Raw genomic sequence first — 16,157 nt, forward strand, 5'->3', positions numbered from 1 at the left:
ATGTCAAATTTGACATTTCCGCGATTCCGAATGTCCTCTCGAACGATTTTCTTAAGATATTACTTAGACATCCAATGTATATCTATTATCTAATGGATATCTCAAAACGTCACAATAATTGTAGCGTGAAATGACAATTGGTTTCTCGAATCGAACTGCAAAAGATTGAGAACTAAACTATAACGTATCTATTAGATCTCGTATTGTTCTCGTATCTAGTACTTATCACGTTGTTTGAATTGACCGGTTCATGACAAGGAAGGGCCTACCTAATAAAATTGAACCTGAAACTGCGCGATATTTACGAAACCAAAATAAATAATTGCTAATATAATAACTAAAAATTATGACGACCGACTTAATTTTATGGAGCACTCCGGGCTAACAGATTTAATTTAAATACACCTAGATACATATAGGTATATTCAATAAAAAAACTTATGATAACTTTGTTAACAATGTCACTTGTAAGATTATGTACACATCTCAAATGACACTGGTTACAGGTAACGACTGCTTTGTCCACATTTACATCCCTAATGAACCAGTTCGACGTCAAATCCAATGACTAATCAAGAAAATTGGACAAAAAGATTCTCCCAGACCAATCATTGACCTAAATCTGGGTGTCGGCGGAATTTCCTTTTGTTTCCATCTCGTAGTCTCTCTGATGCGACGGCGCGGTGTTCCCTTGTTATTTTTCTGTGGGTCCCCATTGTCTGGTTGGCGGATGGTTACAAAAACAAGTTGTTAGTCATTAGTCAACCAAGCTTCAGAAGATTATGAATCAAAACGATTTGCTTGGGCACTACTACGCAATAAATTTGTTCAGTTTTGAATCAATAACCACGGGTGTGACTACACTGAAAGTTAATATTTTAAGAAGGTGCTCGGGAGTGGTAATTGCTTGTGTTATTAGGTATACAATCGAGTATTTGATTGATTATCTGTCTAACTATAAGTTAAGCATGTACTTTAGGTTAGGTACCTATTCCGTTTAACGGCAAACGGTGGAACGTTCATTCCAAAACAAAGAGGAATTTGCATTGGCGAATTACGAACCTCATTACAATTGCAGTTCCAGGACCGCCATAGCGTTGGCATTTACGGAGGAGTAATTTACAAATAAGAATAACAATGGGAATCCTTGGAGTGTCTGTCCCCGGTCCCCGGCAAGGGTTGCGTCTTTGCTATTTGCCAGCATTTGCGGAGACGCTTTTCAAAACCGGCGCTCTGACATTTGTCACTGCCGCTTCGGCTTTTGTCTTTTCGTTTCTAGAAAAATTTCTCTAAGGTCTGTTTTTTATTCCGTAGACTAAAATGACGTTTCATGTGTATGAGATGACATTTCTTAGTACCACATTAAATGTAATTTTAGTCTACGGAATAAAAAAAACAGAATATAGTGAGACAGAATAAAGGTAATTGTTTTTAAAGTATTTAAGTTGTTTATGGCTATAAATTGTTTAAGTTATGAATTATTCTTATTAACAAGGTATGTATGAGCACTATGCCGGGGTCAGCAGAATATTGTCAGCGCCCCTATTTAAAAGCACTATAATATGATGAAGACATAATGCCACAATTGTGTATGATTAAGATGATCTTACCTGCTTACAAAAATCCAAATAGGGATAGTTACCATACCTATTGTCTGTAGAGTGCCTATACTACGTATAAAAGACAACAATTTTCTTTGTTTAACTAACCATTCAACGTGTTTTCGTTCCGATGGCACATAAAACTAACCTTTTTTCTTTTACGGTCGTTCGGACAATCGTCGAAATATAATGTGAATTTGTCAGGAGATTGATATATCTGGTTGGAAAAAATCCAACACCTCGAGGATTGGATAAAGTTTACCTTTTTAGGAAAACAAGGGGGGTCCCGAGGGAGGCTGGGATTACGCAGGCCTCTTGCTCACGTGCGTATTCCAGTTCTGTTGCGGGATAAACGCGATCCTTAACAATAAAACGGCTCTGCTCTACAAACTTTACCTAGAATGTCCTTCTTTTTTATAAAGGATCCTTTTTGGAGGGATTTATTCGATGGTACCGTCATCAATCACACACGTAAACAAGCTCGGTTAAGTTAACAGGTGATTTCATCTGTGTCAGCCCGCCGATGCCGAGCGGGCATTGTTAATGTGACGACGGTCCTCTATCCATTACGCTCTGATCGTTCTCATTTTCAATCATTTGTTTTATGATATTAAGACGTAGGGGAAGGCCGGGTAATCACGAACGCTGGGTAATCGCGAACGCAGCTATGTTAGAGAATCACGCTATCACTACTGCCAAGCGACTAGCGAGCGTTACAGGTGCACACAATCCTGTGTTCGTGATTACCCAACCAGTGTCGGGTAAACACGAACACTACTTAGTGTTCGTGTGTCTCTTAAAAGGTTTTGTTTTTGTTATAAAAGTTGATTAAATAAAGAGATATTAATGCTGTTGATTGTAGTAGTTTAAAGTACGATAATTTACCTTTTAGAAAAAGCTATTACAGTTAACCTACAAATACTCTTTTGATTTATTCCAAACCTCCCTTAGGTGTTCGTAATGGGGTTGGCAACTGTCAAAGGTTTTCATAGATGGCGCCATCATAGCTAGCCCCTTTTTCTATGGGTTTTGGCTTAAAGGGCTGGTGTAATATGGCAATTAGCCACTTTCAGTATTTAGCAGTAACTCACTGGTCACTGGTTTACACCCAGGGCATAACATTCCATTAAAACAAACAGAGAATTTACACAATTCTAGGGATTGACAGGACAAGCTATGCTGGCGCCATCTGCTAAATACTTACTTCGACCGGCCAACCCCATTACCCCGCCTTCCCCTACTACCTACTTAATAACATGTCGCGCACAGATATAAATATATATTTCCACATTTACTACACTAATTTGTACAACTACTTAATCTTGTTTTGTTTCCTGGCCGGAGTTAAAAATATTGTAAATATAAAGAATTTATATCAGAACAGCTTTGGAAATTCTTTGCTAAAACACTTAAGTGAGGTGCTCAGTTTGCTTTCTATGCTCATAATCTAATGTACTTACTCCGAGAAACAAAGCTTAAAAGCACTCAGAAATGCATGTATCCACTAAGTTAGATCTCTATCACTAAAGCGTCTTCAAGAAAGAGCAAACTTTACTAGCAAGTATAAGTTTTATTCGTAAAACTTAGTAGGTGGAAATATGTAATGGTAGGTATACGTAGGAGCTTATCGCTGGCTGGCAGCCACCCAAACGCCGGCAAGGCTCAGGTCTGGCTTTGCGTTCGACCACGGCTCAAGTCCGGTTAACTTAATGCCTCGGGCTACAACACATATGTATCCACAGCTAACTTTATAAATACATAAACTTGCCGTTTGCAGGTAATTTGTAGGTACACTTTGATCCAGTATGGTCACTATGTTACAAACAGTCGCGTTTTTGTGAAAATTGATGCGAATGGGTTTATCATTTACAAAAGTTAGAAAGCAGGTATTTACGTTACTTTGTGCTCCCAAAGCATTAAGTAATAAGTAGTTAACTTATGTAAAGCGGCGTCGGAGTCGGAGATACGAGCAGAGCCAAAACTCTTTTTGGAATTCATCATCACTCCCTCGCAGCAGTGAGCAAAACAGTTAGTTCCAAGTACATCGTAAACAATAAAGTTATAACAAGTAAAATAGCATTAGGCATTCGCAGAGCGTTTGGCTCGTTGAGTTTTCGAGTCACGAATCGTTAAATGAAATAAGAATCCGTCATAATTTGTCCGATAAAATGGCGAGATAAGAGTGAGCACGAAGTTTTATTAACGGCTGTAAGAGATTCACGGTGTAATGGATTTATTCGGTCGGGTACTAATTAATTTTAATCTTTTCCCGCTCCAGTAGGCGTATAATGTGGACATTAGCCAGTGCAAATTTCCACATGGGGCATTATAATGAAAATATCTGAAGTAGCAGTTTTGCGGATCTTCTTAATTGCTTGATTAATTATTACATAGTAGGGCTGCGAGATGGGGTTTAAACGAGACAAGGGTCGTTCGAAGATCCGCAGCGCACGACATCAATAAGCTGTAATTGGCAAGAACCATCAGGGCTATTAGCTCGCCCCAATTACTCATATCACTCGATCTTCCCTCCCATCTCCTACCGAATTCTAATTGTACTCTCAATCAATGAAAAAGTGTCTTGTAATCGAGTGCCAAAACTGCCAGAGTAGTCGCGTCAATGAATGAATTATAAATATCTAGTTATATAGACATCTATTCTTTACTACATAGTATAAAACAAAGTTGCTTCCTGCTGTCTGGATGGATGTCTGTCCCTATGTATGCTTACATCTTTAAAACTACGCAACGAATTTTTATGCGGTTTTTTTAATAGATAGTGATTCAAGACGAAGGTTTATACGTATAATATGTACATCAGCATTGCACCCGTGCGAAGCCGGCGCGGGTCGCTAGTATAAATTAAATAATACTATATAATTGTTAGGTAAATGGTATTTGGCTTACATTATAAATATATATTTAGGTATTTTATTCAATTATATTAAACGAGTAATGTCGACCCAACAAGGTTTTTTGTTTAGGATAATTATTTTCCTATTTTTCACGCATATTATTTAGGGTCGGCCTGGAGGCGCTACGGTGACTGCTTACCATCAGGCGGACCGTATGCTTGTTTTCCACCGACGTGGTATAAAACTATATTATTATATATTATAAAGTCGCGAGTTTTTTTTTTAATGTCGTTGGCGGATAGATGGTTCTGCTGAGTACAAACATCTACATCCTTGTCAAGTTTCAGATAGTAAGTACTAATCGTCTCGTCACCATAAGGGTTCCTTGTTACCTACGGGACCCTACAATTAAAGCAGACAATTAACATCAATTATAGTCTTTCTCAAACCGGAAGGGTAGAATAACACATGTCAAAAAGTGATTATAGGGTTGTGACAATGCAAATTAGAAAATATTTTTTTCGATTCTCGATTAAATCTGCAAAGGCCATATAATCGATTCTATTGGTGACATATTGGTGATGATTTATATTTTTAAGTACTTAAACATACCTTCACAATTGGACGCGACTGTAAAGATTTGACACGAGCGGAATCGATTGGGTCGATATGTAGTCAAACTCTATTGCAAGTGAGTTCCGTTTTACATAATGAAACTCAATTATATTAAAATATATCTTTTCATTTTTATCACATAATATTATATATTTTGGTGATTTATTGTGTCTATTATAATAAGATATTCCAAGCTACGAAGATATATATTTTTGGCCTATTAGGATTCAAGTTATTTTTGTTAAAAAAGGATTGGTCTGAAACGTCAATGGCATGGAATGAAAAAAAAAAAAACAAATGTCTCCCTACCCTTCCCGTTTGAAAAACACTATAAACAGAAGCAAACAACAAACAAACTACCTATTTTATTTTCCATTTTGACAATTTAAATCTAAGGCAAACCCAACAGCGTTGATTCGTACAAGTTTACCAACGTTCCAAATTTACAGTGGTGCACTTTGCTTTTAGGAATTAGAAATAAGGGATAGGAAAGGGAGGGTCGCGGTGCCGGCGCGTCGCCGCCGTTCCCATCTTGTCGATCCCTCTGACCTAAAAACACACTTTCCGATTTCGCTTCATTGGACCCTTAAATAAGAGATATGGATGTAAATAAACGAATATCAATCGAATTGATATTGTTTAATTAATCAATTTTAGCCAATATCGTTACCATTGGTAAATATTTTCTGATATCGACAAGTTTTATTGTAGCTGAAATAAATTTCAATTGAGTTACTCTAATTCATAATCAAATCAAATAGGTCCATAAGTGGAACGAATATTTCAGTGTGTCTCTGTTATAGTTATTATATTATTGGTTTTGTGTATTATTTTCTTTATTCTAGGCTCGTATATCACAAGCATGTTCGTGGACATCGCATTTTTGATCGTTATAGGCAGGTAGTTTTTGCAACGCAAGTAAATTGGGAGTATGCCAAAAAAGACTTCGTCCATACCAAATGTGGATTCCGCTTAATAAATCATAGCTGGCCCGGAGAACAACTTCGTTGGCCAGGCCAGTAAACCGTTCCAATGGACGAAATACTTCATATTATAGTCAATTAACAAAGTGCTCTCACTATGACTTAATTTTTTTTGACGTGTACATGTCGAACGATATATAAAATCGTAAAATCCACAGTACAATTACATTTTACACCTTTATTTACATACAAAAATCGACGTAAAACAACTTGTTACTTTTTAATATGTATTTATATTTTCACCAAACTCTATAATATTTATTACATAAAGTATAGTTCATATAGAATTGGTACATAATTAGTTGTGGTTAAAAATATTTGTGGCTAAAAATTAAACATGACTAGTCAAATTGTCCAGGATATCAATTTGTTGCGATCTACATGGGAACAACACGTCAAGAATGTCGACAAAAGTGTTGTTCAGAAGATGATGGGGTCCATTCAAATTTTGTTATAACTTATATCGTTTACTAAAAAAAAACCGGCCAAGTGCGAGTCGGACTCGCGTTCCAAGGGTTCCGTACATTACACAATTTAAACAATGTATTTTTTATGCGAAACTTGAGTGAAATGTCTTTAAAAAACCCGTAGGGGTCGGATCAAACACTAGGTAATTAAGTCCGACTCACGCTTGACTGCACATTTCTAATAGGTTTTCCTGTAATCTATAGGTAAAGATCTATTTAGTGTATTTTTTTCAAAATTTTAGACCAAGTAGTTTCGGAGATAAAGGGGGGAACGGTCATTTTTTGCCTATTTTCTTGAATAACTTCTAAGCTATTTATCCTAAAATTATTAAAAATATATATTTGAGATTCTCACAATGAGCTCTTTCATTTGATATGTAACACGATATAGTTTGAAAAACAATTTTTTTTAATTTTCTCATTTACCCCCCAAAAGTGGCCCCTATGTTTAAAATTAATTTGTTTACGTTACATGTCCGTCTTTGGGTCACAAACTTACATAGGCGTACCAAATTTCAACTTAATTGGTCCAGTAGTTTCGGAGAAAATAGGCTGTGACAGACGGACAGACAGACAGACAGACAGACGCACGAGTGATCCTATAAGTTTTTTCCGTTATCCGTTTTTTCCTTTTGAGGTACGGAACCCTAAAAACAATTTTCTAGTGAGTACAAATTCTATATGAACTATTTAGCAAATGTCGGTAATATAATAGATACTACTCGCGTGACTCGATAGGGAGAGGATCGGAAATGAGACACTCATCGCCTTTTAGTGTCAGTATTACCTCTTAGGTAGGCCGGTAGGCCGTTTCAACCGCTTTCTCCGCATCGGTTAAATACCATACGATGGAAGAAAAACACCCTATTGATAATAGGGCCTTTATTTTGGTTAAGATCAAATGATTAGATAGTGTTCCTACAAGCTTTACAGACACAATTGTGTTGCTTTTAAGTTGTAAAGTTTAACCTAAAAAATTAAGTCATGTAGACTGTAACGTTAAAAAAAACCTATACATAAATAATCGTGGTTTAGATGGAGAAAGCATACGAGTATCTACGCCGAGTTTGGCTTAAGGTAAAAATACACCCAGCATTATTAAACGTAACTGTAAATGAAAATTATTCTACGAGTACTCAAAGGTCTTGTTCACGATAATACATATTAAAAATCATGAAACCTTTAAATTTACACAATGATATTTTTTCAGTTTTAACTAATCATTTTGGTGTAATAAAGTAAACTTTTTATTAATAATACTAAGATGATGTCACTAAATAGAATAAATGTAATAAAAGTATACAAAATGTTTTTCTGTTGTTGTCTGATAGGCTACTGCCTAATCTATTGAAGTAAAGTCAAGAGTAGTTGGGAGTTCGCATTATTGCTTGGTTTGTAAGTGGCAATTAGGGGAGTTTACAAAAGCCCGCCTACATCGGTAAATATTTACGCAGCCTTTAACTACGTGAGAATGATTCGGCTATCCTTTTAAGAATTGTAACCAGGTAATTCTACACATTTAAACAGCTGAATTAACAATTATATTGGACATTATTGCCTGTTATCTTTAATGCTGTACCTAAACTTCTAAATGTTTTACATGCCTTATCGAAATTTTACTGTGTATGTTTGTATATTTATTTGATTCAAATGTTGAAACTAAAGTTTAAACCACTTCCCGATGGAAAATACAGTTGAAAATGAACTTGAATTTGGTGTAGGCAGGTACTTGAGTAATTTTAATGATAATAGGTATAGGTATAGATAGTGCAATGCTAACACTAGCTCAATTCCTCGATAAAAACTAGAAAGGTCTCTAGAAGTAATTGATAGACGTGCAAAGGACAGAATGTACAGTTAACCACAAAACTGTGCATAAAATGGAATCAAGGAAATATTTTTGACGGTAACTTGTTAAGGATTAATATAAATTTATATAATATATACTGGCAGTGAAAGTAAAGATGGCGTTTGTTGTCGCAATGAATTAAACCACTTAAGCGTCCAGTGAACTTGCAGTTCGCTCTCCTTTGTAATGTTAGAAGAAATAGAACAATCGTCTCGGTCCATCGGACGCTATGGGCGGAAACTAACCGGAACACCGGCGCGTGTATCGTTGACGCGGCCTGTATAACCCGTATTATTATTTTTGATTTCATACAGCAACTCGTTATACAATTTGCCTAGCGAGTAATGTCAGTTCAATATCAATCTGAGATCAAGTTTTTAAAAACCCAGGTTGAATTTAAAATGTACGCTCGAATACGATAAACAATTAAGAATGTCTTTTCCAATAGGGAACCTGCAGTAGCTTTATATTTGCTTTCATTTTAAAATTTGCAAATCATTTCAGATTGACGTTGCCGTGATCTTTGATTTTACCTGGCACTGCTGAGGGCCCTGACGGTTGGGTGAGCACGGCTTGGGGCGCACTTTCTTGACGGTGGGCGAGCGTTCCAGGCCCGCCACCGCTACCGACACTGTTGTGACATTATTCGTCACGCCTGGTGGCGAGGACGACGTCGTGCATTCTGAAACAATACAAATAAAATAAAAATATCAGATACAAACTGGAACAGCTCGTGACTCATGTAAATCTATATATATAAACGTAAAAGTCCTGACTAACTGACTGACTGACTCACTTAAATCAACGCCCAGCCCAAACCGTTGAACCTAGAGAGCTGAATTTTTCACAATAGGTAGCTTTTATGACGTTAGTATCCACTAAGAAGGGGTTTTTCAAAATTGTTTTTTTTTGGTGAAAAAGGGGTTAAAGGTTTGTATGGAGATCAAATATTTTCGTGAGTGTGGGACTTGAATCTTTGTATAAAAGCATATTATTAGAATACAAGAAAGTAATTTCAGCGTTTTTAAAAATTCAACCCCTAAAGGGGTTAAAAAGGGGATGTAAGTTTATATGTGGTACAAATTTTATTTTAAGCTAGGAACTTGAAACTTGGTAAAAAGGGCATTATATTAAAATAGACGAAAACTGATTACTTACAAAGTTTGTATTAATAGTTTCGGGAGCGAACTTTTTTTTTAATAGTGGACTGGTAAATCTTCTAAGAGGGTCGAGAGGGATTATATCGGGAACAATTTTTTTCAGTTAGGGTCTTGAAACTTCGTAGTTTGTGAAAGACAAATTTCATGCGTTGTATAATTATTAACAAATGATTAACCGTCCCTACTGATACCTATCTTTTGCTGCAAAATGTTCTATATTATGCTCATGTAGAATATATAACCACCAACATACAAATCCACCCGTACGAAGTCGCGGGCAACAGCTAGTAACTACATATTATTAAAGCTACATTTAATATGTACATACTTATAATAGTGAATTTTAGACAAATTGGTTATTTAATATATAATTTTAACAGAATTACAATAGGTAATGATTAATTTACAACATAATATGTAATATGTATATTAACTTATTATTTTATTTAAATTTTACAATTCTAAGATTACATTTCTTACAAATAATTATATAATTACATGAAGTAATTAGTCAAACCCGTTCGTTATCGCTTTCGGAGTGGGGGTCTTCTCACCTTTGCCTAAGTCAATGAATTAAGTATATGTAATTCAAAATTTGGAACGGAAGAAATGGGAGGAGGCCTTTACCCAAACGGGATCCATACCCCAAGAAAGAAGAAAAAATAACAGAAACAACAACAGCATAAAAACATATTTTAACCAAATTAAAAAAAAAAAAAAAAACTAAATAACGGAAAAGAGTATGGAAACAAAGAGGCTATAATAATAATAATAATAATAATAATTCAAAATTTAATCTTTCAAAATACCTTGTAACTATCAAATTTCAAAATACTTCATACGTTGGAAGGTTAACGGAGGCTAAAAGGTTTCTTTTCAAATGGTTATTGTCACTGGATTACACCATTAAGAAAGTAGTTATTATGTAACAATGTACTATGTAGTTTATTACATATATGTATATGTATTATTTATATTTCAGTACCTCTGTATATTTAATTATGTAAATAAATGTTTTTTTTTACAATGCACCTAATATATTTTATTACACTTAACGAAAACAATGTAATTAGTATATAACAAAACCAATGTACACCTCTAGTGTATAAATTTTGACAATTAGGTGAATATATACTCGTATTTATCTCAGTCTCTTGTTGACCACGAATGCTGTGAAGGGTTCAAAATGTTAGGATGTATTTTTAATTCAGTATACATATTTTGGTTTAATGTAATAAGTTTTATTTTTTCTATTTTTAAACTTTAACACATGACATACACTTTTTTTTTATGAAATAGGAGGCAAACGAGCAGACGGATCACCTGATGGTAAGCGATTACCGCCGCCCATGGACACCCGCAACACCAGAGGGGTTGTAAGTGCGTTGCCGGCCTTTAAGATGGGAATACGCTCTTTTCTTGAAGTCTTAGTCTAAGTCTTAGTCTCCCCTGGTATGCCTTGCCTAGCCTAGTGCTTGCAACATGCGTGTTTACTTAACTATGCCATTTGCACCAATCCTGACGGGTTGGGGATCCAATCGATGTTAGGCACACTAACAGTTTCGAATTATTCACGGTTAATTTCACTAGACTTATATTGACCGGGATTACCTTTTGTATTTTGTTTTGTATCTTTAGTTTACCCGTGAACAAGATGCATGTAACTGCGTCGAAATATCGGGAGCTCAAAAACAATACAACAGGCAATCACGGTCTCTATCCCGGTCAATATAAGTTTAGGCACACTAGTTTTGTGTTGTATTTTTTGTATCTGTTTTGTGCGCAACAAACTTATTTTTATCTTTAAAAAATCTAAATTGTCACTAACTCTAACTACTACGGCCGGTCTAGATAAATATATACACTTCAAGTTAGCTTGATGTATCAAATCAAACCGTTTGATCTCTTGTCGCTCACGTACCATGTAGACATGATTACTCGTACGTGTGAGAATCGGAAGATAAAAGGAAAAACATGGTTTTACTAGACTTAATTAAGAGTAATACACGGCCTTCGTGGCATGCGCTAGTATTGGCTCTTATGCAAATAAACCCTTTGGCAATGATATTGCGAGCCCGGCACCCACAGTTATTACTCCGATATCAGCGTTATTGAGACATAATTTCTGTGCCCTTAATTTTAGGCGTTCGATATTAATTTAGAAAGGACCGAATGTAAACAAAGCATGAAACAAAAGGATGAGAAAATACAAACAGAGCGATTAAAACGTACGCAGGTAAATTTTAGAATTACTTCTCGTTTTAGACAGCCAAGGAAAAAATTGCTTACAAAGGCGAAATTAAAGATAGTTTGCGTTAGCGTGCGACCGATTAGAGCAACACTTAATTATGTTTCTTAACCTGACCCATACTACCCCCGATAGACCCGGTTGTAAATGTTATTTAATATAAGTTTTTTTAGTGTCGGTTTAAAAAATAACGAGTGTATAATTTACCTTTAGCAAATCATGTCATATTATTATTCACTCCTTTATTTAAATCAGGTAGCACATCCGACCCCACTAACTTTAGACCGATATCAGTGTTACCGACATTCAGTAAATTTTTTGAAAAATTAGTATTGTCTCAGTTATTGAAACATTTTAACATCAATAATTTAATGCATAACAAACAATTTGGTTTTACACGGGGTCGCTCAACAACCGACGCTGGTGTTGAGCTAATTAAACAGATCTTCGATGCCTGGGAGGAGTCGCAGGGTGCTTTGGGTATCTTCTGTGATTTATCTAAGGCCTTCGATTGCGTCTGTCATGAAACATTGATCAGGAAACTGCACTTTTATGGAGTAAGAGGATCGGCACTGAATTTAATTAAGTCCTACTTACACGGTAGAATACAAAGGGTCGATGTGAATGGAAAGCAATCACCGGGGTCATTGGTCTCTATGGGTGTACCGCAGGGATCAATATTGGGGCCGTTCTTGTTCCTTATCTACATTAATGACCTGCCATACCTCGTAAAGACCCACCATGATATAGTATTGTTTGCAGACGATTACTCACTTATTTTCAAAGTCAAACGACAGCAACAAGCTTACAATGATGTAAACGATGCTATTTCAGAAGTAGGAAATTGGTTCAATGTTAATAACTTATTGATAAATGAGAAAAAGACTAAATGTATTAAGTTTGTCACTAGTAGTAACGTCAGGCATGTGCAAACAAGTGTCATTATGAAGGACGAGGAATTGAAATTGGTTGATGGTACAGTTTTTCTTGGTATAAGTTTAGATTCTAAACTCCAGTGGGGTCCCCATATTGATACTCTTTCGAATAGACTGAGTTCTGCAGCTTTTGCAGTGAGCAAAATCCGTCAGTTAACTGATGTGAAAACAGCTCGATTAGTATATTTTAGTTATTCCATAGCGTTATGTCATATGGTATTTTACTGTGGGGTGGTGCTTCAGAGATAAATACCGTTTTTGTTCTGCAGAAGAGGGCTATTCGAGCAATATATAAAATGAACCATAGATACTCACTTAGAGATAAATTTAAGGAAATTGACATAATGACAGTGCACTGTCAATATATTTATGAGAATATTCTGTTTGTACATAAAAACATTGCCAGTTTAAAGAAAAACTGTGACGTTTTATGTATAGATTAATACTAGAAATAAGCATAAGCTCGCAGTGCCCTTCACTCGGCTCCATAAAATTAAAAAAATCAACTATGGGTAATTTTGTAAGATTTTATAATAAACTTCCAAATATCATCACTGAATTATCTGTTAATAAATTTAAAAAATATGTAAAACGTAAACTTATCTCTAAAGCCTATTATAGCACACAAGACTACATGAATGATGAAACACCGTGGGATTGTGATTGAAAATAATTAATTATTTATTATTATGTTAATAATGATGAAATTGATCATTCAATGAATACCTATATTAGGAAATCCGTATTTTTTGACATTTAGATTTTTATTTTAGAATTTCTAGACTAGTATTTTTTTATACAATTTTGGTGTTTGACGATCCTTTTGTGAAATTCTTATACCTTAAGTTTGACATATCTATAATAATTCAATGTTTAAAAAAAAAAAAACTGCATCAATAAATTGCTCTGATATTTAGATTAAGGTAATATTTGTAAAACTTGACAATTTAAAAGTGCTTGTTGCTAGGCCTATTCGAATAAAGAATATTTTGACTTTGACTATTCTTGGAACTAAAGAAGTACTGTAGTAGGTACATTCAGTTTACCAGTTTCTAACTGCGTCGCGAGATCGAGGTGCCATTTATAGATGCTGTATTGTGCCATTTTTTAATTAAATTTCTTAATAAACAGAATCTTTTAAAGCCATATTATTTTTAAACACCTATCTGGGAAAAGTTTATCATAATTACTTAGATACATGTTTTGTACGGAGTATTCCTCATATTTTAACATCTAAACTATAGTATTTTTCAAACAGCTTGGGTACAGTGACAGATGTCATCTCAATACAATTTTGCGACTGCGTTATAAGGTTTGCGTTTTAATAAAATGTATTTAAAAAAACGTTTATTTAAAAATCTTACGTACTATGTACGTTATTTGTTATACAAGGGTGCAAAGTTGTATTTTACCCGCGAGTGTGGAATTGATACACGAGCAAGCGAAAGGATTCTATAGTTGAACCACGAGCGTAGCGAGTGGTTCTAAAATAGAATCCTGAGCGTAGCGAGTGTTTCAACACACGAGAAGTAAAATACATTTGCACCCGTGTGTAACACAAAACTTTTCCCCTCACTATAGCGAGGAAAGTGCAACATCCACAGGCGTTAGATCATCTTGATCACTGGAATCACTATTTTTTTTACGATAATACGATATTATAACAGAAAACTCTGGAAGTTGTGCATTTTTACGTGTCGGAGCCGGTGAGAAAATTTTTGTTGACAATGTTGAGATTTCTGACGATGCGTTTTGAAATTGCATCGACTCAACTTGTGCGTTTAGAATTACATTCAACATCATTTAATAAAACAAATGTTTCTTATGGAATTTAAGGTTTATGACTTAAAATCATTAAATAAAGCCAAATTTGGGAATTTTTATTAAATTCTCAAACCGTTTATTTAATGATAATTAATATTGAACGAACCATTATTATGAGCGTTTTACGTTTTGTTATCTGTCAAAAGCTACTTAAACACGCTCCATCCAAGGTCAAATTACTTTCCCCACTAGTGGATAAAATGCGTTTTTCCCCGCTTGTTTTAAAGGATAAAAAACGGCTTTCCGAGCTAGTGAGGGGAAAATACATATGTTCTTCTGCCAAATCACACAGTGTTTTGTTGGCAGACGAGGCTCCTTTGTGTTTGTGTTAGCTGTTGATATGTTGAAGGTGTCAGGTGCTCAAGCACCGTACCCAAGCTGTTTGGCAAATACTATAAATAAGTAGCGGCTCACAAAATACACCTTCTTTTATTAATAAACATGTTCAGAGTTAAATGGTTGTGACATATTGAATGGACGGACAGACGCACATGATGAAACTTTCCATTTTCCTTGGACGGAGAAACCTAAAAAAATAATGCTTTAGCAATAATAAATGGCATATTACGAAATAAATATCTCCCATAACCCACAACACGTGTCATCTGTCTTGAATACACTGCAAAACAAAAATTCTTATATCTTGACGATTATTCGCTTTTAGGTAGGTATAATATGTCTACGTATAAATCAGTAAAATGATGAGTTAATTCAATACACTGTCGACAATGGCGATCAGAAGTCCAGATTGCGAATCCTATCCCTACGCTAAAGACAATAGTCGATTGCACCGCAGCTAAGACACAAAGGAAGTCATATCCTGGCCTTAATCATTGTAAGCATGTCAGGGACGATCTGTGTCGAGACAGTCCAGGCCCAGGGAGCCTTAGGGCCTAGATATGTATCGGGTACAATAACGCGGGACGCATTCGGAGCGACAAATCAAACAAGGGTATAGCGGCCCGTATTGATCGGAACATTGATTCGAAGGCCTTGGGCCGTGATGGGATGTTCTTTGTCACTCCTCGGCAACCATTAGTTTGTTTATTTTGTGCAGACCGCACATCCGTCTCAGCTGGCCGATACTCCTAATGGAACGTAGAAAAATGATGTCCGATCTCTTAGAGGCGGCCCGTCGAGGAAAGTAAGTAACAAAGTAGTCGATTTTGAGCCTTCCACGTGATGAATAGGTAATGTCGTTGAAGAAAAAAGATTTCACGAACGGAGGCACTCAACGATAACATCACTCGGACGATTTATGTCGGCCTTAGAGAGTTTCATTTCAAATGCTTACTATCTATGTAAGTAGGGGGGACCGAGGTGAGTTGTGACAATTTTTACTTTAACCAACATATCTCAGCAACAAAGCATACCATCGCTGGGAAGTTTATCATAATATATAGCTTAATTCATACTTTTTCAAAATCTGTTACGAATATGAATAACAGTTTTATAGTTTTTGAGAAAATCTACGAAAACCAGAACAACTCCCCGTGTCAAAACTCTCCTAACACCGAGGTAAGTTGCGACAGCTTCCGAGGTAGGGTTGTGACAACCCTTTATTTTTGACTATTTGATTAAAAAAAATCCATTTTACCATTTTTTTTACAAGTTAATATT

General features: G+C 35.6%; 2 protein-coding genes across 4 annotated transcripts in view; one reads left to right on the plus strand and one right to left on the minus strand.

The window, feature by feature from the left end:
• Nucleotides 1-12,684, plus strand: part of LOC134748452 (CAAX prenyl protease 2) — a 109,292-nt gene extending 96,608 nt beyond the window's left edge. The window contains exon 7 of the transcript XR_010128411.1: nucleotides 12,529-12,684. The gene's annotated coding sequence lies outside the window, so the exon portion shown is untranslated. The remainder of the gene's footprint in view (nucleotides 1-12,528) is intronic.
• The window catches only part of LOC134748444 (zinc finger protein 541), a 346,807-nt gene that overhangs the window by 44,725 nt on the left and 285,925 nt on the right, over nucleotides 1-16,157 (minus strand). For all 3 annotated transcript variants that reach the window (XM_063683236.1, XM_063683235.1, XM_063683234.1), the window contains one exon: nucleotides 8,904-9,052. In XM_063683236.1, the coding sequence (XP_063539306.1) occupies nucleotides 8,904-9,052 (149 nt within the window). The remainder of the gene's footprint in view (nucleotides 1-8,903; nucleotides 9,053-16,157) is intronic.

Source organism: Cydia strobilella, chromosome 16 (genome assembly GCF_947568885.1).
Source record: "Cydia strobilella chromosome 16, ilCydStro3.1, whole genome shotgun sequence".
Classification (NCBI taxonomy): domain Eukaryota; kingdom Metazoa; phylum Arthropoda; class Insecta; order Lepidoptera; family Tortricidae; genus Cydia; species Cydia strobilella.